The sequence below is a fragment of the Bos javanicus genome, chromosome 5 (genome assembly GCF_032452875.1).
Source record: "Bos javanicus breed banteng chromosome 5, ARS-OSU_banteng_1.0, whole genome shotgun sequence".
Taxonomy (NCBI): Eukaryota; Metazoa; Chordata; class Mammalia; order Artiodactyla; family Bovidae; genus Bos; species Bos javanicus.
Genome location: NC_083872.1, coordinates 64,992,788 through 65,014,454, shown reverse-complemented (window position 1 = coordinate 65,014,454; position 21,667 = coordinate 64,992,788). Strand labels below are relative to the sequence as shown.

Here is a 21,667-nt window from a genome sequence, read left to right as displayed (position 1 = left end):
TAAGACCACATATTTTAAGGGGCAAATTAAACAGGCAATTATACATACACAAATACTTTGAGGGAATATACAGACAGTCAAGTAAAAATCTTAGATAGCTTTCAGTTTGGTCACTGCAGAGACGCTTCCGTTGAATTAAACGAAATGAGAAAAAAATCAATAATTCTCCAGTACAGCATGACTTTTTAAAATGAATTGTCAAAAACATTAATTCATTTAGATAACCAAGTTGGCAGCTTCTGTTTATGAGGTAAATCTAAACACCATGAGTGTGCATCATTTGACCTTCTGTTATTTCTGTAATTATATGGTCAAAGAGAGATTACCAGTAATTTAGACTTTGTTGAGTAATTCTTGATTAAAACATTAATTAGTTAATAAGCATTAGTCCAGAACTTTCCCACAGCCAACTCATTTAGGAAGTAAAGTCTGTCTAGGCCATTCTAGATATATAGGATTTATAACTATAAATGAAAAGTTTAATCATGTATTTGATTTGGAATCTGATTCTCCGATTGTTTCACATCTATTTAGAACATAAATTTTTTCTAGGAAAATGAGATGTGGCATTTGAGTTCTTATTTGGAAAGAAAAACTAGAAGTGAGGCATACAAAAATATCCTGCTGCTGCTGCTGCTAAGTCATTTCAGTCGTGTCCGACTCTGTGCGACCCCATAGATGGCAGCCCACCAGGCTCCGCTGTCCCTGGGATTCTCCAGGCAAGAACACTGGAGTGGGTTGCCATTTCCTTCTCCAAAAATACCCTTGTTGTTAAAATATGTTTGTTAAAACCCAACAAACAGAAGATGTCAGTATCACTGGATATGGTCACCTGAGGCCAGACTAAAGGAACCAGAGAAGATCATCAAGATCATTTGAAGAAGAAGTGAAGTCACTCAGTCGGTCTGACTCTTTGTGACCCCATAGACTATAGCCTACAAGGCTCCTCTGTCCATGGAATTTTCCAGGCAAGAGTACTGGAGTGGGTTGGCTATTTCTTTCTCCAGAGGATCTTCCACACCCAGGGATCGAACCCAGGTCTCCCATATTGAAGGCAGACACTTTACCGTCTGAGCCACCAGGGAAACCTCAAAAATATCCTATTAAACATTAAATATGACTACAACATTTACCTAAACCTTCAGATTCAAAGAGGTAAGTCTCATCAACCCCAATGTGCCTGCACCAGTGAAGGAAGTTAGCAGTATTGTCTCTAGCAAAGAATGAACCAGATGCAGCATCTTTCTTACAGGGCACTTTTCTCATTGGAAAATTCTGGAAAAGACAAAAGAATAATTTCAAACAGGTATCAAGAATATTTTCATTAGATATCCATTTTAATATGGGTATTAAAATGGGCATTAATAAATGTTTAGTCCCTTGAAGATAGCTAAAGATTATATAGCACTAGGTAGAAATGCATCTTCAAAAATTATTTTTGCTTTATTTTGCTTCATTTAATAAGTATTGCCATTTTACTTTATTTAATAAGTATTGAGTTGGCCAAAAGGTTTGTTTGGGGTTTTCCATAAGATGGTACAGAAAAACTCAAATGAACTTTTTGGCCAACCCAATATATTCTACAAAGTCATTTCTAGGAAAACAATCTGGTCAAAATTAGCAGTTCAGTTCAGTCACTCAGTCATGTCTGACTCGTTGTGACCCCATGGACTGTAGCATGCCAGGCACCCTGTCCATCAGCAACTCTCAGAGTTGACTCAAACTCATCTCCATTGAGTTGGTGATGCCATCCAACCATCTGATCCTCTGTCGTCCACTTCTCCCCCATGCCTTCAATCTTTCCCAGCATCAGGATCTTTTCCAATGAGTCAGTTCTTCACATGAGGTGGCCAAAGTATTGGAGTTTCAGCTTCAGCATCAGTCCTTCCAATGAATATTCAGGACTGATTTCCTTTAGGATGGACTGGTTGGATCTCCTGGCAGTCCAAGGGACTCTCAAGAGCCTTCTCCAACGCCACAGTTCAAAAGTATCAATGCTTTGGCGCTCAGCTTTCTTTATAGTCCAACTCCCACATCCATACATGACTACTGGAAAAACCATAGCTTTGACTAGATGGACCTTTGTTGGTAAAGTAATGTCTCTGCTTTTTAATTTTATGACTGCAGTCACCATCTACAATGATTTTGGAGCCCCCCAAAATAGTTTTCCACTGTTTTCACTGTTTCCCCATCTATTTGCCATGAAGTGATGGGACTGGATGCCATGATCTTACTTTTCGGAATGTTGAGTTTTAAGCCAAATTTTTCACTCTCCTCTTCCACTTTTATCAAAAGGCTCTTTAGTTGTTCTTCACTTTCTGCCATAAGCGTGGTGTCATCTGCATATCTGAGATTATTGATATTTCTCCCAGCAATCTTGATTCCAGCTTGTGCTTCATCCAGTCCAGCATTTCTCATGATGTACTCTGCATATAAGTTAAATAAGCAGGGTGACAATAAACAGCCTGCTGCTGCTGCTAAGTCGCTTCAGTTGTGTCCGACTCTATGCGACCCGAGATGGCAGCCCATCAGGCTCCACCGTCCCTGGGATTCTCCAGGCAAGAACACTGGACTGGGTTGCCATTTCCTTCTCCAATGCATGAAAGTGAAAAGTGAAAGTGAAGTCGTTCAGTCGTGTCTGACTCTTAGCGACCCCATGGACTGCAGCCTACCAGGCTCCTCTGCCCATGAGATTTTCCAGGCAAAAGTACTGGAGTGGGGTGCCATGGCCTTCTCCGAATAAACAGCCTAGATGTACTCCTTTCCCAATTTGGAACCAGTCCATTGTTCCACGTCTAGTTCTAACTGTTGCTTCCTGGCTTGCATACAGATTTCTCAGGAGGCAGGTCAGGTGGTCTGGTATTTCATCTCTTTCAGAATTTTCCACAGTTTTTTGTGATTCACACGGTCAAAGGCTTTGGCATAGTCAATAAACCAAAAGTAGATGTTTTTCTGGAACCCTCTTGCTCTTTCCATGATCCAGCGGATGTTGGCAATTTGATCTCTGGTTCCTCTGCCTTTTCTAAATCCAGCTTGAACATCTGGAAGTTCATGGTTCACATACTGTTGAAGTCTGGCTTGGACAATTTTGAGCATTACTTTGCTAGTGTATGAAATGAGTGCAACTGTGTGGTAGTTTGAGCATTCTTTGGCATTTCCTCTCTTTGGGATTGGAATGAAAACTGACCTTTTCTGTCCTGTGGCCACTGCTGAGTTTTCCAAATTTGCTGGCATATTGAGTGCAGCACTTTCACAGCATCATCTTCCAGGATTTGAAATAGCTCAACTAGAATTCCATCACCTCCATTAGCTTTGTTCATTGTGATGGTTCCTAAGGCCCACTTGACTTCACATTCCAGGATGTCTGGCTCTAGGTGAGTGATCACCCATGGTGATTATCTGGGTCATGAAGATCTCTTTTGTATAGTTCTTCTGTGTATTCTTGCCACCTCTTCTTAATCTCTTCTGCTTCTGTTAGATCCATACCATCTCTGTCCTTTATTGTGCCCATCTTTGCATGAAAAGTTCCCTTGGTATTTCTAATTTTCTTCAAGAGATTTCTAGTCTTTACCATTCTATTGTTTTCCTCTATTTCTTTGCATTGATCACTGAGGAAGTCTTATCTCTCCTTGCTATTTTTTGGAGCTCTGCATTCAAATGTGTATATCTTTTCTTTTCTCCTTTGCCTTTCGCTTCTCTTCTTTTCATAGCTGTTTGTAAGGCCTCCTCAGACAACCATTTTGCCTTGCTGCATTTCTTTTTCTTGGGGATGGTCTTGATCACTGCCTCTTGAACAATGTCATGAACCTCCGTCCATAGTTCTTCAGGCACTCTATCAGATCTAATGCCCTGAATCTATTTGTCACTTCCACTGTACAATCATAACCGATTTGATTCAGGTCATACCTGAATGGTCTAGTGGTTTTCCCTACTTTCTTCAATTTAAGTTTGAATTTGGCAATAAGGAGTTCATAAGAAGTTCATGATATGAGCCACAGTCAGCTACAGGTCTTGTTTTTGCTGACTGTACAGAGCTTCTCCATCTTTGGCTGCAAAGAATATAATCAATCTGATTTCGGTGTTGACCATCTGGTGATGTCCATGTGTAGAGTCTTCTCTGGTGTTGTTGGAAGAGGTTGTTTGCCATGACCTGAGCATTCTCTTGGCAAACTCTATGAGCCTTTGCCCTTCTCATTCTGTGCTCCAAGGCCAAATTTTCCTGTTACTCCAGGTGTTTCTTGACTTCCTACTTTTGCGTTCCAGTCTCCTATAATGAAAAGGACATCTTTTGGGGTGTTAGTTCTAGAAGGTTTTAAGAATGACATGAGAATTCCAAAGCACATCTTTATAGTACATCTCCTCAAACATAAATACAAACACAAAATTATTGCTGTTAAAGGCTTACAGACTGACATATTTTTGCTTACTTCCTTATTTGCAGATTTACAAATACAGTTCTGAGTTTCTTGAGGAGAACTTCACCAATGAAATAGTAGCCCATTCTTAATTCAAGATCTTTGAAAATCGATGATCTAAGTTGTACAGAATCCTATGTTTTTACTTTTACTATCTGGACCAAATAATCCTGCTGATGCTGAGCAGTTTCTAGTTTTGTCTTAAATTTTTACTTGAAATAAGAAATTCATGTATAAGGTTTTTTCAAATGCAGCAGGCATAGTAGGGTATGTCTTTCTGCCACCGCTACCCCTCAGTTCCTTCCACTCCCTGGAGATAACCACTATTACCAGTTCCTTATATTTCCTTCCTGTTGCTATTATTTTCCAGAGTTAAAATAACTTTCTGAGTTTTTCTAATTATATATGTATATTAAAAAATCAAACAACACTGCCAAATTCAAAGATGGTTAGTAGCAACTGAAATCTCATGCACATTTCAGTAAGACATCTCTGTACACAAGCATATGTATCCCTACATACTGCTGCATGAACACACTGTTCTGTAGTCTGATTTGTGTAAGCGCATATGCACACTTAATGACAGGTTGCAGGCATCCTTGAGGGTAAATAGTCATTTCTAATGAACAGATAATATTCTACTATTTAGGTACCATAATTAATTTTAAACAACTTCTTTACTGAAGAGCATTTAGGTTGTTCTTAAATTTTTTTTGCACAATAGTTCCTGTGAATTTGTGGTTATTTTTTTAGAATAAATTCCTGGAATTAGAATTATGTTACATAGCAAACAATATGCTTTATTTTCAAGGTGATATATATTACCTATTTTCTCCCAGAAAGATGGTTCTACTTTATATTTCTACCAGCACTAGGCTCATGCTTAGAACCCACACTCACAAACATCACATCCCATGAATGAAAACATCCATATTTGATAAAAAGAGAGGAAACCTTATCTACTTCAAATCACAACCTCATGGTCAATGGAGGAAAACTGTCTAAGAAAAGTTTATTCATTCAACCAATACTTATAGAATTTACCACCAAGATAGTATATAAGGAATAAAAAGATGATGACGACGATAGCTCTTAACTGTGTGCCAGGAACCATCATAACCTCTTTTTTCATTTAACTCTTACAGTAATCCTATAAGGAAGGTACTGTTATTCTCAGGCGGAGCTAGCTATTGCATATTTACTATACACCAGGCACTAAGCTAACCACTATCTCTATACTATCTCATTTAATTTTGCTGACTCCTCGAAACTATATTCTATAAAGTAAATGTTAATATCTCCATTTTACAAGTGAGAATTTTTTTTCGGATGCTCAAAAATATTAAGTAAATTATCCAAGATTTACATATAGTTGAGGTGGAAGTTTATAATCTTGTAGAAATAAAAAGTGTCCATAAACAAATCAATATGTACCAAAGTACAAAATCACTACTGTCAAACATTTTCTTACCACAGGTTCTTCAGAGTTGCATGTTTTCACCATGTTTTGAAGAACATCAATCAGTTGGCATAACAGCACTCCATTATCAAGTTCTTCCAATAGCCTTTCGGCCTTAACTTCAATACCTAAGAACATATTTCAAAGCTAAGATTCTTCCAGAAATGGTAAATTCAAACAATATGGCTAAAATTTAATTAAATGTAATCAGATTATAGCTGAAACACTAGACAAACACTAGATCAGATCCAAGGTATTCACTCTTAGACATTACAGTTAAAACAGCAGATAAGTGAATTATCTTTCAAATTAAGTGAAAGTGGAATGAAACAAAAATATCTGTGGTATAGAAGCACAAGCACAGAAAAAATAAAATGACATCTACTGTATTTCATTTAAAAACATTGAAGTGTTTTATATTTCAATATTCACTATTCAGTTTTGATTCACTGCACATTACAGCTGCATGCACAGGAAAGATTCTCTATAAGATGGACTTTGTTGCAATTTAAAAATGAAACAGCAACATAACAAGCATTCAGGAAATACCAGCTTTCCACCTCTAAAATCCTCTTTTTGGAAGCATTATTACATAATAAACTTCAAAAAAATTATCCAAATCTTCAAACTGATATGAGATCTTTAGATTGAGTGTTCAGTGTATGTTTAATAATCTTGAAAGACCATAGATGAGATGTATGTATACCTTTTCATGAAAACTTTGGAAGGCTACACAAAATTCTGTTATTTAAAAGAGATTTCCCCCACCCCCTGCCCCCGGGGGTCAAGTTCAGAGCACTCATACCCTCTGAGTAAAGAAGTAAGATGCCATGTATTCCCCATCCCAACACTTCCTCCTGGCTTTCATATCCCCGTGCCCCTCAGAGCTTCAGAAACAGAAGTGAAGTCAAAGTTGCTCAGTTGTGTCCAGCTCTTTGCAACCCCATGGATGGTACAGTCCATGGAATTCTCCAGGCCAGAATACTGGAGTGGGTAGCCGTTCCCTTCTTCAGGAGATCTTCCCAACCTAGGGATCAAACTCAGGTCTCCCACATTACAGCTGGATTCTTCACCAGCTGAGCCACCAGGGAAACAGAAATCATTTTAATTACAGCATATATTCCACCCAGAAATCTCATGCTTTACACAAGTTTAAGGAGGAAAAAAATCAATGAAATATAGACTCCCAAATTAGACCAATACACTTAAATTTTTTTTTAATATTAAAAATGAAAACATTGATTATTCACAGCTTTTACTACTTGACCTCTACCATTAAGCCTCAAACTTGCTTACTATTCAAGCCCTGGGGGTCAGAGTGAACCAGAATGTCTTCTGTAAAATAGAATGTAAGTTTGGTGAAAATAAGGACATCAAATATTTCCTTCACTAGAGGATCCCCAACCTCTGGAACAATGATTCCTTGACAAAGAGTAAGATTCTCAATAAACATTTACTGGGTAAGACAACATAATTTTGAGTATCTTTGAAAGCCTTACCTAATAAACCATTTAACCAGATTGACAGGTCTTCTTGCATGGGCAACAGGGTGGCCTCATGCCTCACAGCTATCCACTCATCATACTGACAAACATCAGCCAAACCTGGCCCGTGTCTGGGGGTCAGAGGACTCCGTGGACTTAGAGGCAGGTCTTCTCCAAACCACACCTAGAGAAAACATCAACCAATCGGTGCAACTGGTTAAAAGTCAGGATTCCAATGTTTATTTAAATAATGAATCATAGACTATATTTAATATACATGTATACAGAGCTGCAGCAGCTCAGAGAAAGTTAACAAACTAGAAGCAAACTATTAGTCTAGATACTTGACTTACTTTCCATATTTAATTCTGTGACAAATGTAAGTGAATCTCTAACTAATGGATTCTACTGTCAAATCAAGGGGATAAAAGTTAACACATAATTATTTTTCTTTCACTTGTTAGCTGAGTAAGTTTAACGAGTTACCTGACCAGAGTCTCAGCATCTTGGTTGTAAATTGAGTTAATAATACATCTTTGTAGAATGTAGAAGACCTGAGTTTGATCTCTGGGTTGGGAAGATCCCCTGGAGAAGGGAAGTCTTGCCTGGAGAATTCTATGGACAGAGGAACCTGGCAGGCTGCAGTCCATGGGGTCGTAAAGAATTGGACATGACTGAGCGACTAACACACTTGTGGGCCTAAGAATATTTGTTGAATAATGGACAAATAAATGAATGAGTGCACAGATGGCATTTTATAAACTTTAAATCCTAACAACAGTGTTATCTAAAAAACCTATATAATCTGGTCCATCACCTGCTATTGCAAGGCCCACAAGCTAAAAATGATTTTTACCTTTTAAAATGGTAGTTATATAAGCACCTACATAATAGCTTCAATTTTGCCTACCAACTCACAAAGTCAAAAATATTTACTAACTGGTCAACCCCTGGTTTAAAATAAAAACTGACATAAACATGCTATCAAACCAACACTTGCAAATTTTGAAATACAATTAGATGTACTTTTAATATAGAATTATTGAGAGAAAAGACTGTGCTAAATTTCAATTGAGGAAAGGGTATCAGAGTCCAAGTGGTGAAGGAGTTCTCACAGGAGGGGAGAAACAGAGGATAAGAGCTCGAGTGAGGTGACAGGGTATCTACTACACATGGGTACAGCCCCAAGCACAGGGTCAGACCCCAGGCAAGGTAAGGAGGGTGTCCACTGGGGACAGTGGGGGAACGTCCCAGTACAGGGTGTCAGAACCCAGCTGAGCTGAGAGGGGCATCAACTTAGGGAGAGGTGGCAGTAACGATGGGAGACATGAGGATTTATCAAGTTGGAGCCAGGTTTCTTCCTGCCAAAAAAGAGAGGTATAACTATGGACTGAGAGAAAATTAGAATGAACTCTATGGTGTACGAATGGAGTATCTTTTACCAGAAAGCAAAGAAGTACTTAAAGAATGATGGAGACATGCAAAAGGACCCAGAAGTCAACTTGAAGGGACTTCTGCTGGCTAAATTAACAACAATTTGAGCATCAAAATAATGATGTAAGGGAATTATAACATACTGAACAAAATGGACAACTCTGAGTTCACACAGTTACAAATAAATGAATAAACTGGAATTCTGATGAGGGATGAGATTTTCATATAGTTTCAAAGAACTTCCACAGAAATACTTATTACAAAGAAAGAAAGAGTAATTTCACAGTTGAGAAACTTATCAGGCAGCAACTGAACTGAGTGACACAAGTGAATATGATCAATAATGGGACAAATCAAAATCGTATGCCACTTGATGGGATGTAGTGAGATGAAACAGCATCCCTCTGTGATATCCCTGCCAGGATGCATAACCTCAATCTAATCACGAGAAATATCAGGTAAATCTAAATTGAGGGACATTCTACAAAATAATTGGTCTATAATATTCAAAAGTGTCAAGGTCATTAAAGCAAAGACTGAGATACTGCTCTGGACTGATAGAGAAGAAGGGACACGACAACTAAACGCAACATGTGATTCTGAACTGGACACTATTGGACAACTGGCAGTATTTGAAAGTGGTCTGAATATTAGACGGCAGTACTGCACCAACTGCACCAAGTCAGTCAACATCCTGACTCTGATGATTTCATGGTGGTTTTACAGCAGGAAGTCCTTGCACATGAGAAATATACTACTGAGGTTTGGAAGTAAGGGGGCACAAGATCTGCAACCTATTTTCAAACGGTTCAGCACTTAACAATTAGTTGTAGGTCTGTGATTGCTTTTAAGTAAAAAATTTTTTAAGTTTTCTAAAAAAGAGGCATAAATATAGGTAACATCAAGGGAATCTAGTTCTTTCTTGATTTTTAAAAGCAGATAATTTCCTAAAATATATTAAACTCACTGAAGTTTATTTGAGGCAAGTCTTAACTATATCAAATTAAAAGCTATATCAACACCATTGTTAGTCTAGACAAACCTGGAGGAAAATAAAGAGCCCATTCCAATCTGCTGTAGTAAGAAATAAACACATTTTTTACAAATTCCAAAGGCAAAGAAAGACAAGGAATATATACCACCAGAGGCAAGCAGGAGCCGCAAAACTTAAAAGTACCCAAAGACAAAGAGAAACAAAATTATTTGAGGGGCAGTGGTTCAGGAAAATACATGAGGATCCTATAAAGTTTTAGGAAAAGGATTTTGTTTATTTCCCCAAATTCTCTTAGAATTATTTCAAAGGGAGTATAGCAGCAATTTAATATCTAAATCTTCCCTTCATAAGCACATCTTGTTTCTGTTTGTAATCCCAGGATTCAGTATAAGACCTAGCACATGATATGCAACCAAAAATATTAGCTGAAAAACTGAGGGATACTAGCAAATGACTTTTTGCACCATCAAAATCAAGATGCATCTTACAATCAATGGTATTTTATAGTCAATACAATGTTATTTGTCGTTCAACTGAGCTGACAAAAGTCAGAGAAGATGTGAATGTTTGTCAAAGAAAAATGGGTATTAGCTAGGAAGGTGGTCTCGAAAAAATCATGTGCAAAAATGGAGAAGTTAAAATTAACAAAAGTCATTCTTAATTTCTTGCCATATTAGGGAGACGAGTACTTGAATATTCCTATCATTGCAAACAGAAAACTATAAAAACCTGGGTTGATAAAAAGGAATGAATTTGAGTCAGTTGCAGTGAGGTGGGTAAACCTAGAACCTCTTACACAGACGAAGTAAGTCAGAGAAAAACAAGTATCATATATTAATGCATATATATGGAATCTAGGGGGAAAAGATAGTGCTGATGAACCTAGTAGAGAACAGACCTATGGACACAGCCAGGGAAGGTGAGGGTGGGCTGAGCTGAGACAGCAGCACTGACATCTGTACACTATCACGTGTAAAACAGATGGTGGGGAGCTTCTGTATAACACAGGGAGCCCAGCCTGGTGCTCTATGATGACCTAGAGGGGTGGGATTGGTGGGGAGGAGAGGGAGACTTTAGAGGGAGGGGATACATATAATTATGACTGATTCACATTGTTGTACAGCAAAAACCAACACAACATTGTAAATCAATTGGCATATCAATGTTGCTAAAAGTTAGATGTTAACAACAAAGTCTGCATGTATAAAGATTGTCCTCAAACATGCTGAAAACTGTCATATTGCAAAGATTCCTAACCATAGGCCGTCTACAGAAGAACTTGAAGCAGTACACAACTTACTGATTTAACCTAACTGACATTTAGGCAAAAATTTAAGCCTATGTACAAACAATCCTTTTCTGAGAGAGAGAGAGTTCATAGTTTTTGACAGGTTTTCAAAAGGGACTGCTGCTGCTGCTGCTGCTGCTGCAGCTAAGTCACTTCAGTGGTGTCCGACTCTGTGCGATCCCATAGACAGCAGCCCACCAGGCTCCGCCGACCCTGGGATTCTCCCGGCAAGAGTACTGGAGTGGGTTGCCATTTCCTTCTCCAATGCATGAAAGTGAAAAGTGAAAGTGAAGTTGCTCAGTTGTGTTCGATTCTTAGCGACCCCATGGACCGCAGCCTACCAGGCTCCTCCGTCCATGGGATTTTCCAGGCAAGAGTACTAGAGTGGGTTGCCATTGCCTTCTCCCAAAAGGGACTAGGACCCAAAAAAGATTAGGAGCTATAGTTCACTGATTTTTAGACTGTAAGTTTATTTACTAATCAGAACCATGGACATAAAAAGGGGCAAGGAAGACCTTCATGAATTAAGTGAATAAGAAACAAATTGAAAACAGCTGTCTACTGGGTGCCTCCTCTCTGCAAGGCATTTAGGAATAATAAAGTCTAATTAGCAAAGAGGTGAAAATCCTAGGAAGTTCTCACATTCACCAGGGAAAGAAGCAAAAACTTCCATGAGGGATGCCAAGAGTACTCTTAAAAAAGAATCACTAGAGGTGGATCTGTGTAATCTAGATGAGAGAAAGGTTCATGGAACTACACGAAAACACTGTGAAAAAAAAAAATTCATCAAGAAAGTATTAATGGCCAGCAGGATGGAAATGAGAAAAATATGGTCAATGTGCAATGATAAAAAGCACTCAATAAGGAAGAAAACATAATCAACATCAAACTGATGACATGCAGAGACCTGGTTAAAAACAGACAGATGTAAATACTCAGATAAAAATGGTTTTTAGAAATAAGAAGTTCTGAGCATACTCAATGTGGATTAGAGAGGACCCAAATAAGACCTTTTGGGAGACTGCCATAAACTGCCAAGTCCCAAAGGGAAGTGAAAGTCGCTCATTCGTGTCTGACTCTGTGACCCCATGGATTGTACATTCCATGGAATTCTCCAGGCTAGAATACTGGAGAGGGTAGCCTTTTCCTTCTCCAGGAGATCTTCCCAACCCAAGAATCTCCCGCATTGCAGGCAGATTCTTTACCAGCTGAGCCACAAGGGAAGCCCAAGAATACTGGAGTGGGTAGCCTATCCCTTCTCCAGGGTATCTTCCTGACCCAGGAATCGAACTAGGGTCTCCTGCATTGCAGGTGGATTCTTTACCAACTGAGTTATCAGGGAAGCCCAAAAGGAAAACACTATGAAAGTGTTTACTGGTAGAGTTGGAAGACAGAGCTGCACAGCACAGGAGGAGAGAAAGCAACAACACAGCCTGAGTTGTTCTTAACCATTTGATAAATTATCTTCTCTAGGCTATCACCCACTGTTATCTTGATGTCGTCTTTTTTAATTAAAAAAAAAAAAAAAGACTCTCATGACACAGGTATAATCTCCAGTTTTACATTTGGGTAATTTTGTTGTACCAATGATACAACCAAACTTCTTAAGTGCCTAGTATGTAACACATTCCAGGACGCATCTTGCTCATGATATCTCACTGATTCCTCACAACTACCTAAAAAATAAGTGCTATTATCCTCACTTAGAGGCAAGGAAGTGGGAACTCAGAGAGGTAAAATAACTTGCCAGAACCTCATAGAGTGGCAGAACTAAAATCAGACATGGAATCTGACTGACGCTACAATTCTCACTTTTCAGGGCAAACTTTATTATCAGTTGCTTGCATCTTTCTAAGTAGACCTTCCAGGCAGTTTTAAGTTAAAATTCAGTCATGTTCTATGTATATCAAAAGAAAGAAAACTTTAAAGGATATAAGAATAAGTACTAACTCTGGAAATCATTCAAATTCAAATGCAAGATGATTCTGGTTTATCTCATTATTTCCATCTTGCTTCTCCTCACCAAAAAACTAACTAAAAATCCACACTTTAAATTTTAAGTTTTAATACCATGTTACTTACAGGCATTAAAGGACACATGTACAATTATCTAAAATTAAAAACTTTGATTTGTTTTCATTGAACGCTCTTTTAACTACAAACACATCCTAAATTCTAATGAGAAGAAAATCACAAAATATTCTAATTCTTTTCCTTGGGTAGTATAATTAAGATGAACTCACCAATCCTAAAGGTACTTTTGATTCTTACAAATATGCAGTATTAATGAATGCTTAAAGTCTTTTTAGAACTAGAAAGTAAAAATAGAGTATTTCTGTTATTAAATTTGATGCTTAAAAAACTAGTACAATAAAAAAAATTGTGATAACTCTACTAATTATTGCAATCTTGTTACACTGATCTCATTAATTCAAATACATATTTTCCCAAGGAAACCACTTACTTGAATTGCAGGCAGCATGGTCATCTATACTGAAGTGACACTGCTGTTCTGAAAATAAAACAAAACATTAATATTAACACAATGGTAGCTTTTCCATTACCCCAAACCCTCAACTTATAAGGAATCTGCTTTATTCTATTTGACAGAAAACCTAATACTTTTTCTTCTGTTTGGAGTTATTTGATGATAGGAGAATTCAATCATACTCCTAGCTTCTTCATAAAAGTACTCCTCATTTGAAAAAGGAAAACCTGAAACACTTTAATATGTAGTTTCTGGCACTAATATCAAAGAAACTCTTAAAGCATCTGCCTAGTAAAATAAAATTAACAATAAAACTTAGTTTTAAATGAAAAATGCCCCAGAATTTCTCCCTGTGAAGACACTGTAAGTATAATACAAACATCACAATGACTGATACTGAAAGTATCTTTCATCTGATCTTTACAAAGAGATCATGTAAGTTTATCTAAACTTCGTATAAATTCACAAGAGGCTAAACCATAAGCCTCTTCTACCATACGATAAGGTAAAAAAGAAAAAATATCAATTTTAACTATGAAACAACACTCAATACCTTTCTATAATAATTTTTCATAAGTTATTTTCTCCACGAGGTGTTAAAGCCAAAAACCCAAAAGGAACAGGAATTCAAACTCTCAAGTACTATTCTTGAAATCTACAAGAAAAAAAATACAACTTTAATTAAGTTAGATTAATACAATTCTTTAATATATTTTCAGAGGAAAAAAAGAGTTTGAAAACATTCAGAATAATATAGACTATATAAAACCTAGAATTTTTAGATTGCTGAGAGCAGCATAATATACTGGTCTATTTTTTAATTGTAAACCACCATTAAAACATTCTTAGAAAAAAATAGGAAATGGCTTATGGCTATAATGTTATCCATTTCCCAGGAAAAGTGACTTTCTTCCCCTAAGTCATGCCAAACATACCTCAGGCACGGTGACCACTACACATTCCACTTTCCTCTCAGGAACACTTCTGGTACCAAAGCTGAAATGGAGCTAAACCTATCTGAAAAGTCTGATGTTACACATCACGTTGGTTTTGTAAGAAGTCAAAGAACAGCAGAATGTTCCTGATATCATTTTTCCTTCTCTCTACCCTAGCAAAAGGCCAAAGTACAATTGAGCATTACTAATGAGCTTGTTATGCTTCCCACGAGCTAATTCAGTGGGGAATACATTTTCCTTTAGCATAAATAATCCTTTGTCCCTAACAAAGATCCACAGTAAGAAGCTTTCGAGACCATTTTTAAAAAATGCAGCAGAGAAGCTGCTCCTATTAAAATAAGGAGTCCCACATAATCAGACAAGAGCTTGAACAGTTGGAACTGCCAACCCCAAACAAAAGAAGGCTTAAATTATAAGGCGTGTGCAAATCAAGAACAGTGACACAGTCACAAAGAAGCTATCACAAGAATGTTTAGCAGTTGCACTTTTCACGGAAAATTCGACAAAATTAGTTTTATGAAAGAAATGAAGAATTTGTGCACAATCTTCAGTCACTGAACTTTAGCAGAGTCTATTTAAATATAATATATATACACGTACATATATATATTTTCCCACATCACCCTTATCTCATAGAACTACTTTAAAGATGACAAAAGGACAACCATCTTGATTACCTTTTAAAAGTAGTTATTTAATAAATGTTACTCAGATAAGTTATAACACATCTTCATATGTGGAAAACTATCATGTACACAAATATATGCCCTTACTGGAAAACATTTATTAGTTGATGAGACTCTATCAGTGAATCATCAATTAACTCCAGAGTATTCACCGTGTTCCAGATACTAAGAGCCAGTGATTTGATATTTTCGAGCCATTCTCTTTCTAAGCCATTTTTGTCTCAAGTATACAATCCCAAAGCAGCTTCTTGTCTACTGCTAGCCCAGTCCCTAACCTGCATCACAACTGCAATTCTTGCTGCTTACTCAGCTTATTACCTACTTTCCTCTTATCTATCTTTCCCTAAAAGTCTCAGTCTCTACGTTTTTTTCCCACATAAACTAATTACACTGAATCAGCAACTCTTCACTTTGGAGCTGCATCTTAATTAGCAACTTACTGGCCTTTTTGGTTTCTGTTTTTTGTCTGTCTTTTTGGAGAAGACTATTTTAATTCTGTGCCATCTTGAGGAAGTCTTTTCCTTTAGATCTGGAGGGGGTGGTGGGGGGTGGCAGTGGGAAGCTCTCATGTGACCAAGGCCAGACTATTTGCTAATGCGAGTCTTCAACAAGACAAACCACAAGTGAGGCATACCATGCTCAATTTTTTAAATCTGGAGAAAATGTTAGAAGCACATAATAAGCTCATCTACCTGAAACCTGAACTGAATTTGGACCTAGTCCACTTCGCCCATGGGGTCACAAAAGAGTTGGACATGACTTACTGACTGAACAACAACCCTCAGAAATAGTTTCAGCCATGAGATCCTTAAGATTATTTATGGTAAGGCTCTTTATACCAATTTGACTTCAGATCATGATGGGAATTAAAAAAAAAAAAAAAAATGCCAGCCTGTGGAGCTGCTCCTTTGTTCCACAGCTGTAGGCTCCGAAACCGAGTACATTTTAATTCCTAATCACATTATATTAATAAAATATGGTGGGGAGAGCGCAAGTGGCATGGCTCAGTCCTGGAACAAAACAGGAGCCGATTTGTAAAATAATGGCCAAAAAGCAAAGAAATAAAGTAAGATTCCTCAGAAAAATAACATTAACTGCCACTGCAACACACCGATAGCACCCAGCTGACAGATAACTGCCAAGACACACAAGCTGCAGGGATATGATAAATGCCCAGGATGGCACAGTGGTCACTGCTGAGGAGGGAAGGAACGTGAGATTGGGATGGAATGCACAGAGGCAACGGTACCAACAAGATTCTCATTCAGGAGAAGTGGTGAGGACACAAGTGTTCTTACATTACTTGGTACTCCCTTCTGTGTGTCAAAAAACATTTCATCATTTTTAATGCTTCATTTGGAAAAATAGTTGAAGAAAATATCCTGATTTGTTCACGGGAATTAAAAAACTATCTTCTCAGCTTTAAAATTCTGAGTTAAATATTTCTTAGTTGCCTAGAAGAGAAAATAGAAATGCTATATTCATACCATCCCCTTCATGGATCACAGCCTTGTCGTAGTGAAGGGGCTTGCGTAATTCAACGAAACTATGAGCCATGCCGTGCAAGGCCACCCAAGACAGAGGGTCATAGTGCAGAGTTCTGACAAATCGTGGTACTCTGAAGGAGGAAATGGTAACCCACTTCAGTATTCTTGCCATGAGAACCTCACAAACAGTATAAAAAGACAAAAAGATATGACACCAGAAAATGAGGCCCCCAGGTTGGAAGGTGTCCAATATACTACTGGGGAAGACCAGAGGGCAATTACAAATAGCTCCAGAAAGAATGAAATGGTCGGGCCAAAGTGAAAACAATGCTCAGTTTATATGCATTATGTGCTCATTTTATGCTCAGTGGATATGCCTGGTGGTGAAAGTAAAGTCTGATATGGTAAAGAACAATACTGCACAGGATCATGCAAAGTTAGGTCCATGATACAAGGTAAATTGGATGTGGTCAAACACGAAATGGCAAGACTAAACATCTCAGGAATCAGTGAACTAAAACAGACAGGAATGGGCAAATTTAATTTAGATGACCATTGTATCTACTACTGTGGGCAAGAATCCCTTAGAAGAAATGGATTAGTCCTCATAGTCAATAAAAGAGTCCAAAATGCAGTACTTGGGTGCAACCTCAAAAATAACAGAATGATCTCAGTTCACTTTCAAGGCAAACCATTCAACATCATAGTAATACAAGTCTATGCGCTTCAACCACTGATGCTGAAGAAGCTAACATTGATTGGTTGTATGAAGACTATAAAACCTTTTAGAACACCAAAGAAAGATGTCCTTTTCATCATACGGGATTGGAATGCAAAAGTAGGAAGTCAAGAGGTACATAGAATAACAGGCAAATGTCGGTTTTCTGGAGTACAAAATGAAGCAAGACAAAGGCCAACAGTTTTGTCAAGAGAGCACACTGGTCATAGCAAACACCCTTTTCCAACAATACAAGAGAAGACTCTATACATGGACATCACCAGATGGTCAACACCAAAATCAGATTGATTGTATTTTTTGCAGCTGAAGATGGAGAAGTTCTATACAGTGAGAAAAAAAAAAAAAAAAGACCTGGAGTGGACTGTGTCTCAGAACATGAGCTTCTTATTGCAAAACTCAGGCTTAAACTGAACAAAGTAGGGAAAACCACTAGATCATTCAGGTATGACTTAAATTAAATCCATTATGATTATACAGGGAAAGCGACAAATAGATTCAAGGGATTAGATCTGGTAGACAGAGTGCCTGAAGACCTATGGACAGAGGTTCATTACATTGTACAGAAGGTGGTGACCAAAACTATCCCCAAGAAAAAGAAATGCAAGGAGGCAAAGTGGTTGTCTGAGGCGGCTTTACAAATAGCTAAGAAGAGAAACTAAAGGCAAGGGCAAAAGGGAAATATAAATCCAGGTGAATGCAAAGTTCCAGAGAACAGCAAGGAAACATTATTTTAAAAAAAAAAGCCTACATAAATCAACAATTCAAAACAGAGGAAAACAATAGAATGGGAAAGACTAGAAATCTCAACAAAACTGAAGATATCAAGGGAATATTTCATGGAAAGATATCAAGGGAACATTTCATGGAAAGATGGGCACAATAAAGGGCAGAAACAGTAAGGACCTAACAGAAGCAAAAGAGATAAGAAGAGGTGGCAAGAATACACAGAAGAACTATACAAAAAAGGTCTTAATGCCCAAATAACCACGATGGTGTGGTCACTCACCTAGAGCCAGACATCCTGGAATGTGAAGTCAAGTGGGCCTTAGGAAGCATTACTTTGAATAAAGTTAGTGGAGGTGACAATTCCAGCTGAGCTATTTCAAATCCTAACAGATAATGCTGTTAAAGTGCTACACTCAATATGCCAGCAAATTTTGAAAACTCAGCAGTGGCCACAGGATTGGAAAAGGTCAGTTTTCATTCCAATCCCAAAGAAGGGCAATGCCAAAGAATGTTCCAACTACAATTGTGCTCATTTCACATGCTAGCAAGGTTATGCTCAAAATTCCTCATGCTAGAGGCTTCAGCAGTATGTGAACTGAGAACTTGGACATGTACAAGCTGGGTTCCAAAGAGGCAGAGGAACCAGATATCAAATTGCCAACATTTTTTTTAATCATGGGAAAAGCAAAGGAATCTCAGAAAAACATCTACTTCTGCTTCATTAACTAAAGCCTTTGACCATGCACAACAAGAGATGGGAGTACCAGTCTACCTTACCTGTTTCCTGAGAAATCTGTATGTGGGTCAAGAAGCAACAGTTAGAATTGGACATGGAATGACTAGCTCAAAACTGGGAAAGGAGTACAACAAAGCTGTATATTGTCACCCTGCTTATTTAATCTATATGCAGAGTACATCATGTGAAATGCCAGGCTGGATAAACCACAAGCTGGAATCAAGATTGCTGGGTGGAATAACAACAACCTCAGACATACAGACGATACTACTCTAATAGCAGAAAGTGAAGAGGAACTAAAGAACTTCTTGATGAGGGTAAAGGAAGAGGGTGAAAAAGTTGACTTGAAACACAACACTAAAAAAAACTAAGGTCATGGTATCTGGTCACACTGCTTCATGGCAAATAGGGGAAAAAGTGGAAACAGTGACAGATTTTATTTTCTTGAGCTCCAAAATCACTGTAGATGGAGACTGCAGCCATGAAATTAAAAGACACTTGCTCCTTGGAAGGAAAACTATGACAAACGTAGAGAGTGTATTAAAAAGCAGAGACATCACTTTGCCGACAAAGGTCCACAGTTTTTACAGTCATGTATGGATGTGAGACGGAGAAGGCACTGGTACCCCACTCCAGTACTCTTGCCTGGAAAATCCCATGGATGGAGGAGCCTGGTAGGCTGCAGTCCATGAGGTCGCTAGGAGTTGGACACGACTGAGCAACTTCACTTTCACTTTTCACTCTCATGCATTGGAGAAGGAAATGGCAACCCACTCCAGTGTTCTTGCCTGGAGAATCCCAGGGACAGGGGAGCCTGGTGGGCTGCCGTCTCTGGGGTCACACAGGGTTGGACACGACTGAAGTGACTTAGCAGCAGCAGCAGCAGCAGCATAGATGTGAGAGCTGGACCAAAAAGAAGGCTGAGCGCCAGAGAATTGATGCTTTTGAATTGTGGCGCTGGAGAAGATTTTGAGAGTCCCTTGGACAGCAAGGAGATCAAACCAGTCAATCCTAAAGGAAATCGACACTGAATATTCATTGTAAGGACTAATGCTGAAGCTGAAGCTCCAATACTTTGACCACCTGATGAGAAGAGCCAACACATTGGAAAAGACCCTGATGCTATGGAAGACTGAAGGCAAAAGGAGAAGGGATCCTTTTGGAGAAGGCAGAGGATGAGATGGTTAGATAGCACCATTAACTCAATGGACATGAATCTGAGCAAACTCCAAGATAGTAGAGGACAGAGGAGCCTTGCGTTCTGCAGTTCATAGAGTCACGTTGAGTCAGATAGGACTTAGCGAATGAACAACAAATTCATACAGAACACAGTTCATGTTTTTTAATGTATAAAATAAGTCACCATAAAGGCACCATTGGGGTAGTAGAAAGTAGCAGATCCATCTGGTTTGAATTTCAGATGATCTTGGGATAGTTAGTTAGCTTCCCTGGTGGCTCAGACAGTAAAGTGTCTGCCTGCAATGCAGGAGACCTGGGTTCGATCCCTGGGTTGGGAAGATCCCCTGGAGAAAAAAATGGTAACCCACTCCCGGACTCTTGTCTGGAAAATCCCATGGATAGAGGAGCCTGGTAGGGCTACCGTCCATGGGGTGGCAAAGAGTTGAACACGACCGAGTAACTTCACTTTCTTTTTTACTTTAGGGTAGTTAACTTCTCTGAATCCATGTTCTCATTTGTAAATGGGATACCACCACCTCCCTTGTCTGCTTCATGTAAAGATTAAATGAGGTGATACAAATAAAGTACCTGACACATACTGACACTTAACAAGTGAGTTGTTGTGATGATACCATGATGAAACATAATTATAGTGCACTTAACATAATTCATCAAATTAAAAAGAGATAAAATACTGAGAAATCATTAAATGTAATTTGGAAAGCTTCTTTTTTCTAACATAAAAAATTTACAACATATTGTAATACAGTTATAAACGAACGACTCTTTGTGAACCAATGGACTATATACAGTCTATGGAACTTTCCAGGCCAGAATACTGGAGTGGGTAGTCTTCCTCTTCTCCAGGGGATCATTCCAACCCAGGGATCAAACCCAGGTCTCTCGCATTGCAGGCAGATTCTTAACCAGCTGAGCCACAAGGGAAGCCCATAAATGAACATTAAAAACTCTAAAAGACCAACAACTTAATTGGGAGTATACTCAAATATGGATTTGTGACCTACAAGTCTATTGTTAGAATAAGTCTTCCGGTGTGTCACAAAGAGGCTCTTTGCTCCACTCAAGCTGTCTCCTCAGCATCCTCTCTACCAGTTTTGCTCATTTCTGTGGCTCCATCACAGTTCAGACTACATGTTCATCCAAGCATGGCCATTCCTTCATTTACCCAAGTATTTACTCACACCCTTCATTAAACTAGGCACCCCAGGCAAGAGACGCAGTGATGCTCTCATCGAGCCACTGCATTCGTTTGTGTACGTTAGTGAATACACAGATGAATATACAATGTTAAATCATGATAATTGCTTTGGAGGAAAGAACAGAGAGAGAACAGCAGGGGCCTACTTTAAAGACTCAGACTGAGTGATATAGTAATGGTTTTGCCAGAGGAAAAACATGAACTTGAAGAATGGTGGGAATCAGCCAGGGAGAGAGAAGAGGAAAAGTTCTATGCATAGAGAATACTTTTTACAAAGACTCTGAACAGAGAGCATTTGGTGCATTCTGAGGACTGAAAGAAGCCAGTATGACTGAAGCGTGGAGCATGTGTGCCTTAGGATAGGGCTGCAAAGTTAG

The 21,667-nt window shown here is 38.4% G+C and overlaps 1 protein-coding gene across 6 annotated transcripts in view; it reads right to left on the bottom strand.

Moving 5' to 3' along the window:
• Window positions 1–21,667, bottom strand: part of GAS2L3 (growth arrest specific 2 like 3) — a 37,482-nt gene that overhangs the window by 9,043 nt on the left and 6,772 nt on the right. For all 6 annotated transcript variants that reach the window (XM_061417026.1, XM_061417025.1, XM_061417029.1 and 3 more), the window contains 5 exons: window positions 14,116–14,217; window positions 13,539–13,586; window positions 7,374–7,542; window positions 5,887–6,002; window positions 1,134–1,275 (listed from right to left, as the gene is read on the bottom strand). In XM_061417026.1, the coding sequence (XP_061273010.1) occupies window positions 1,134–1,275; window positions 5,887–6,002; window positions 7,374–7,542; window positions 13,539–13,562 (451 nt within the window). In that variant the 5' untranslated portion in view covers window positions 13,563–13,586; window positions 14,116–14,217. The remainder of the gene's footprint in view (window positions 1–1,133; window positions 1,276–5,886; window positions 6,003–7,373; window positions 7,543–13,538; window positions 13,587–14,115; window positions 14,218–21,667) is intronic.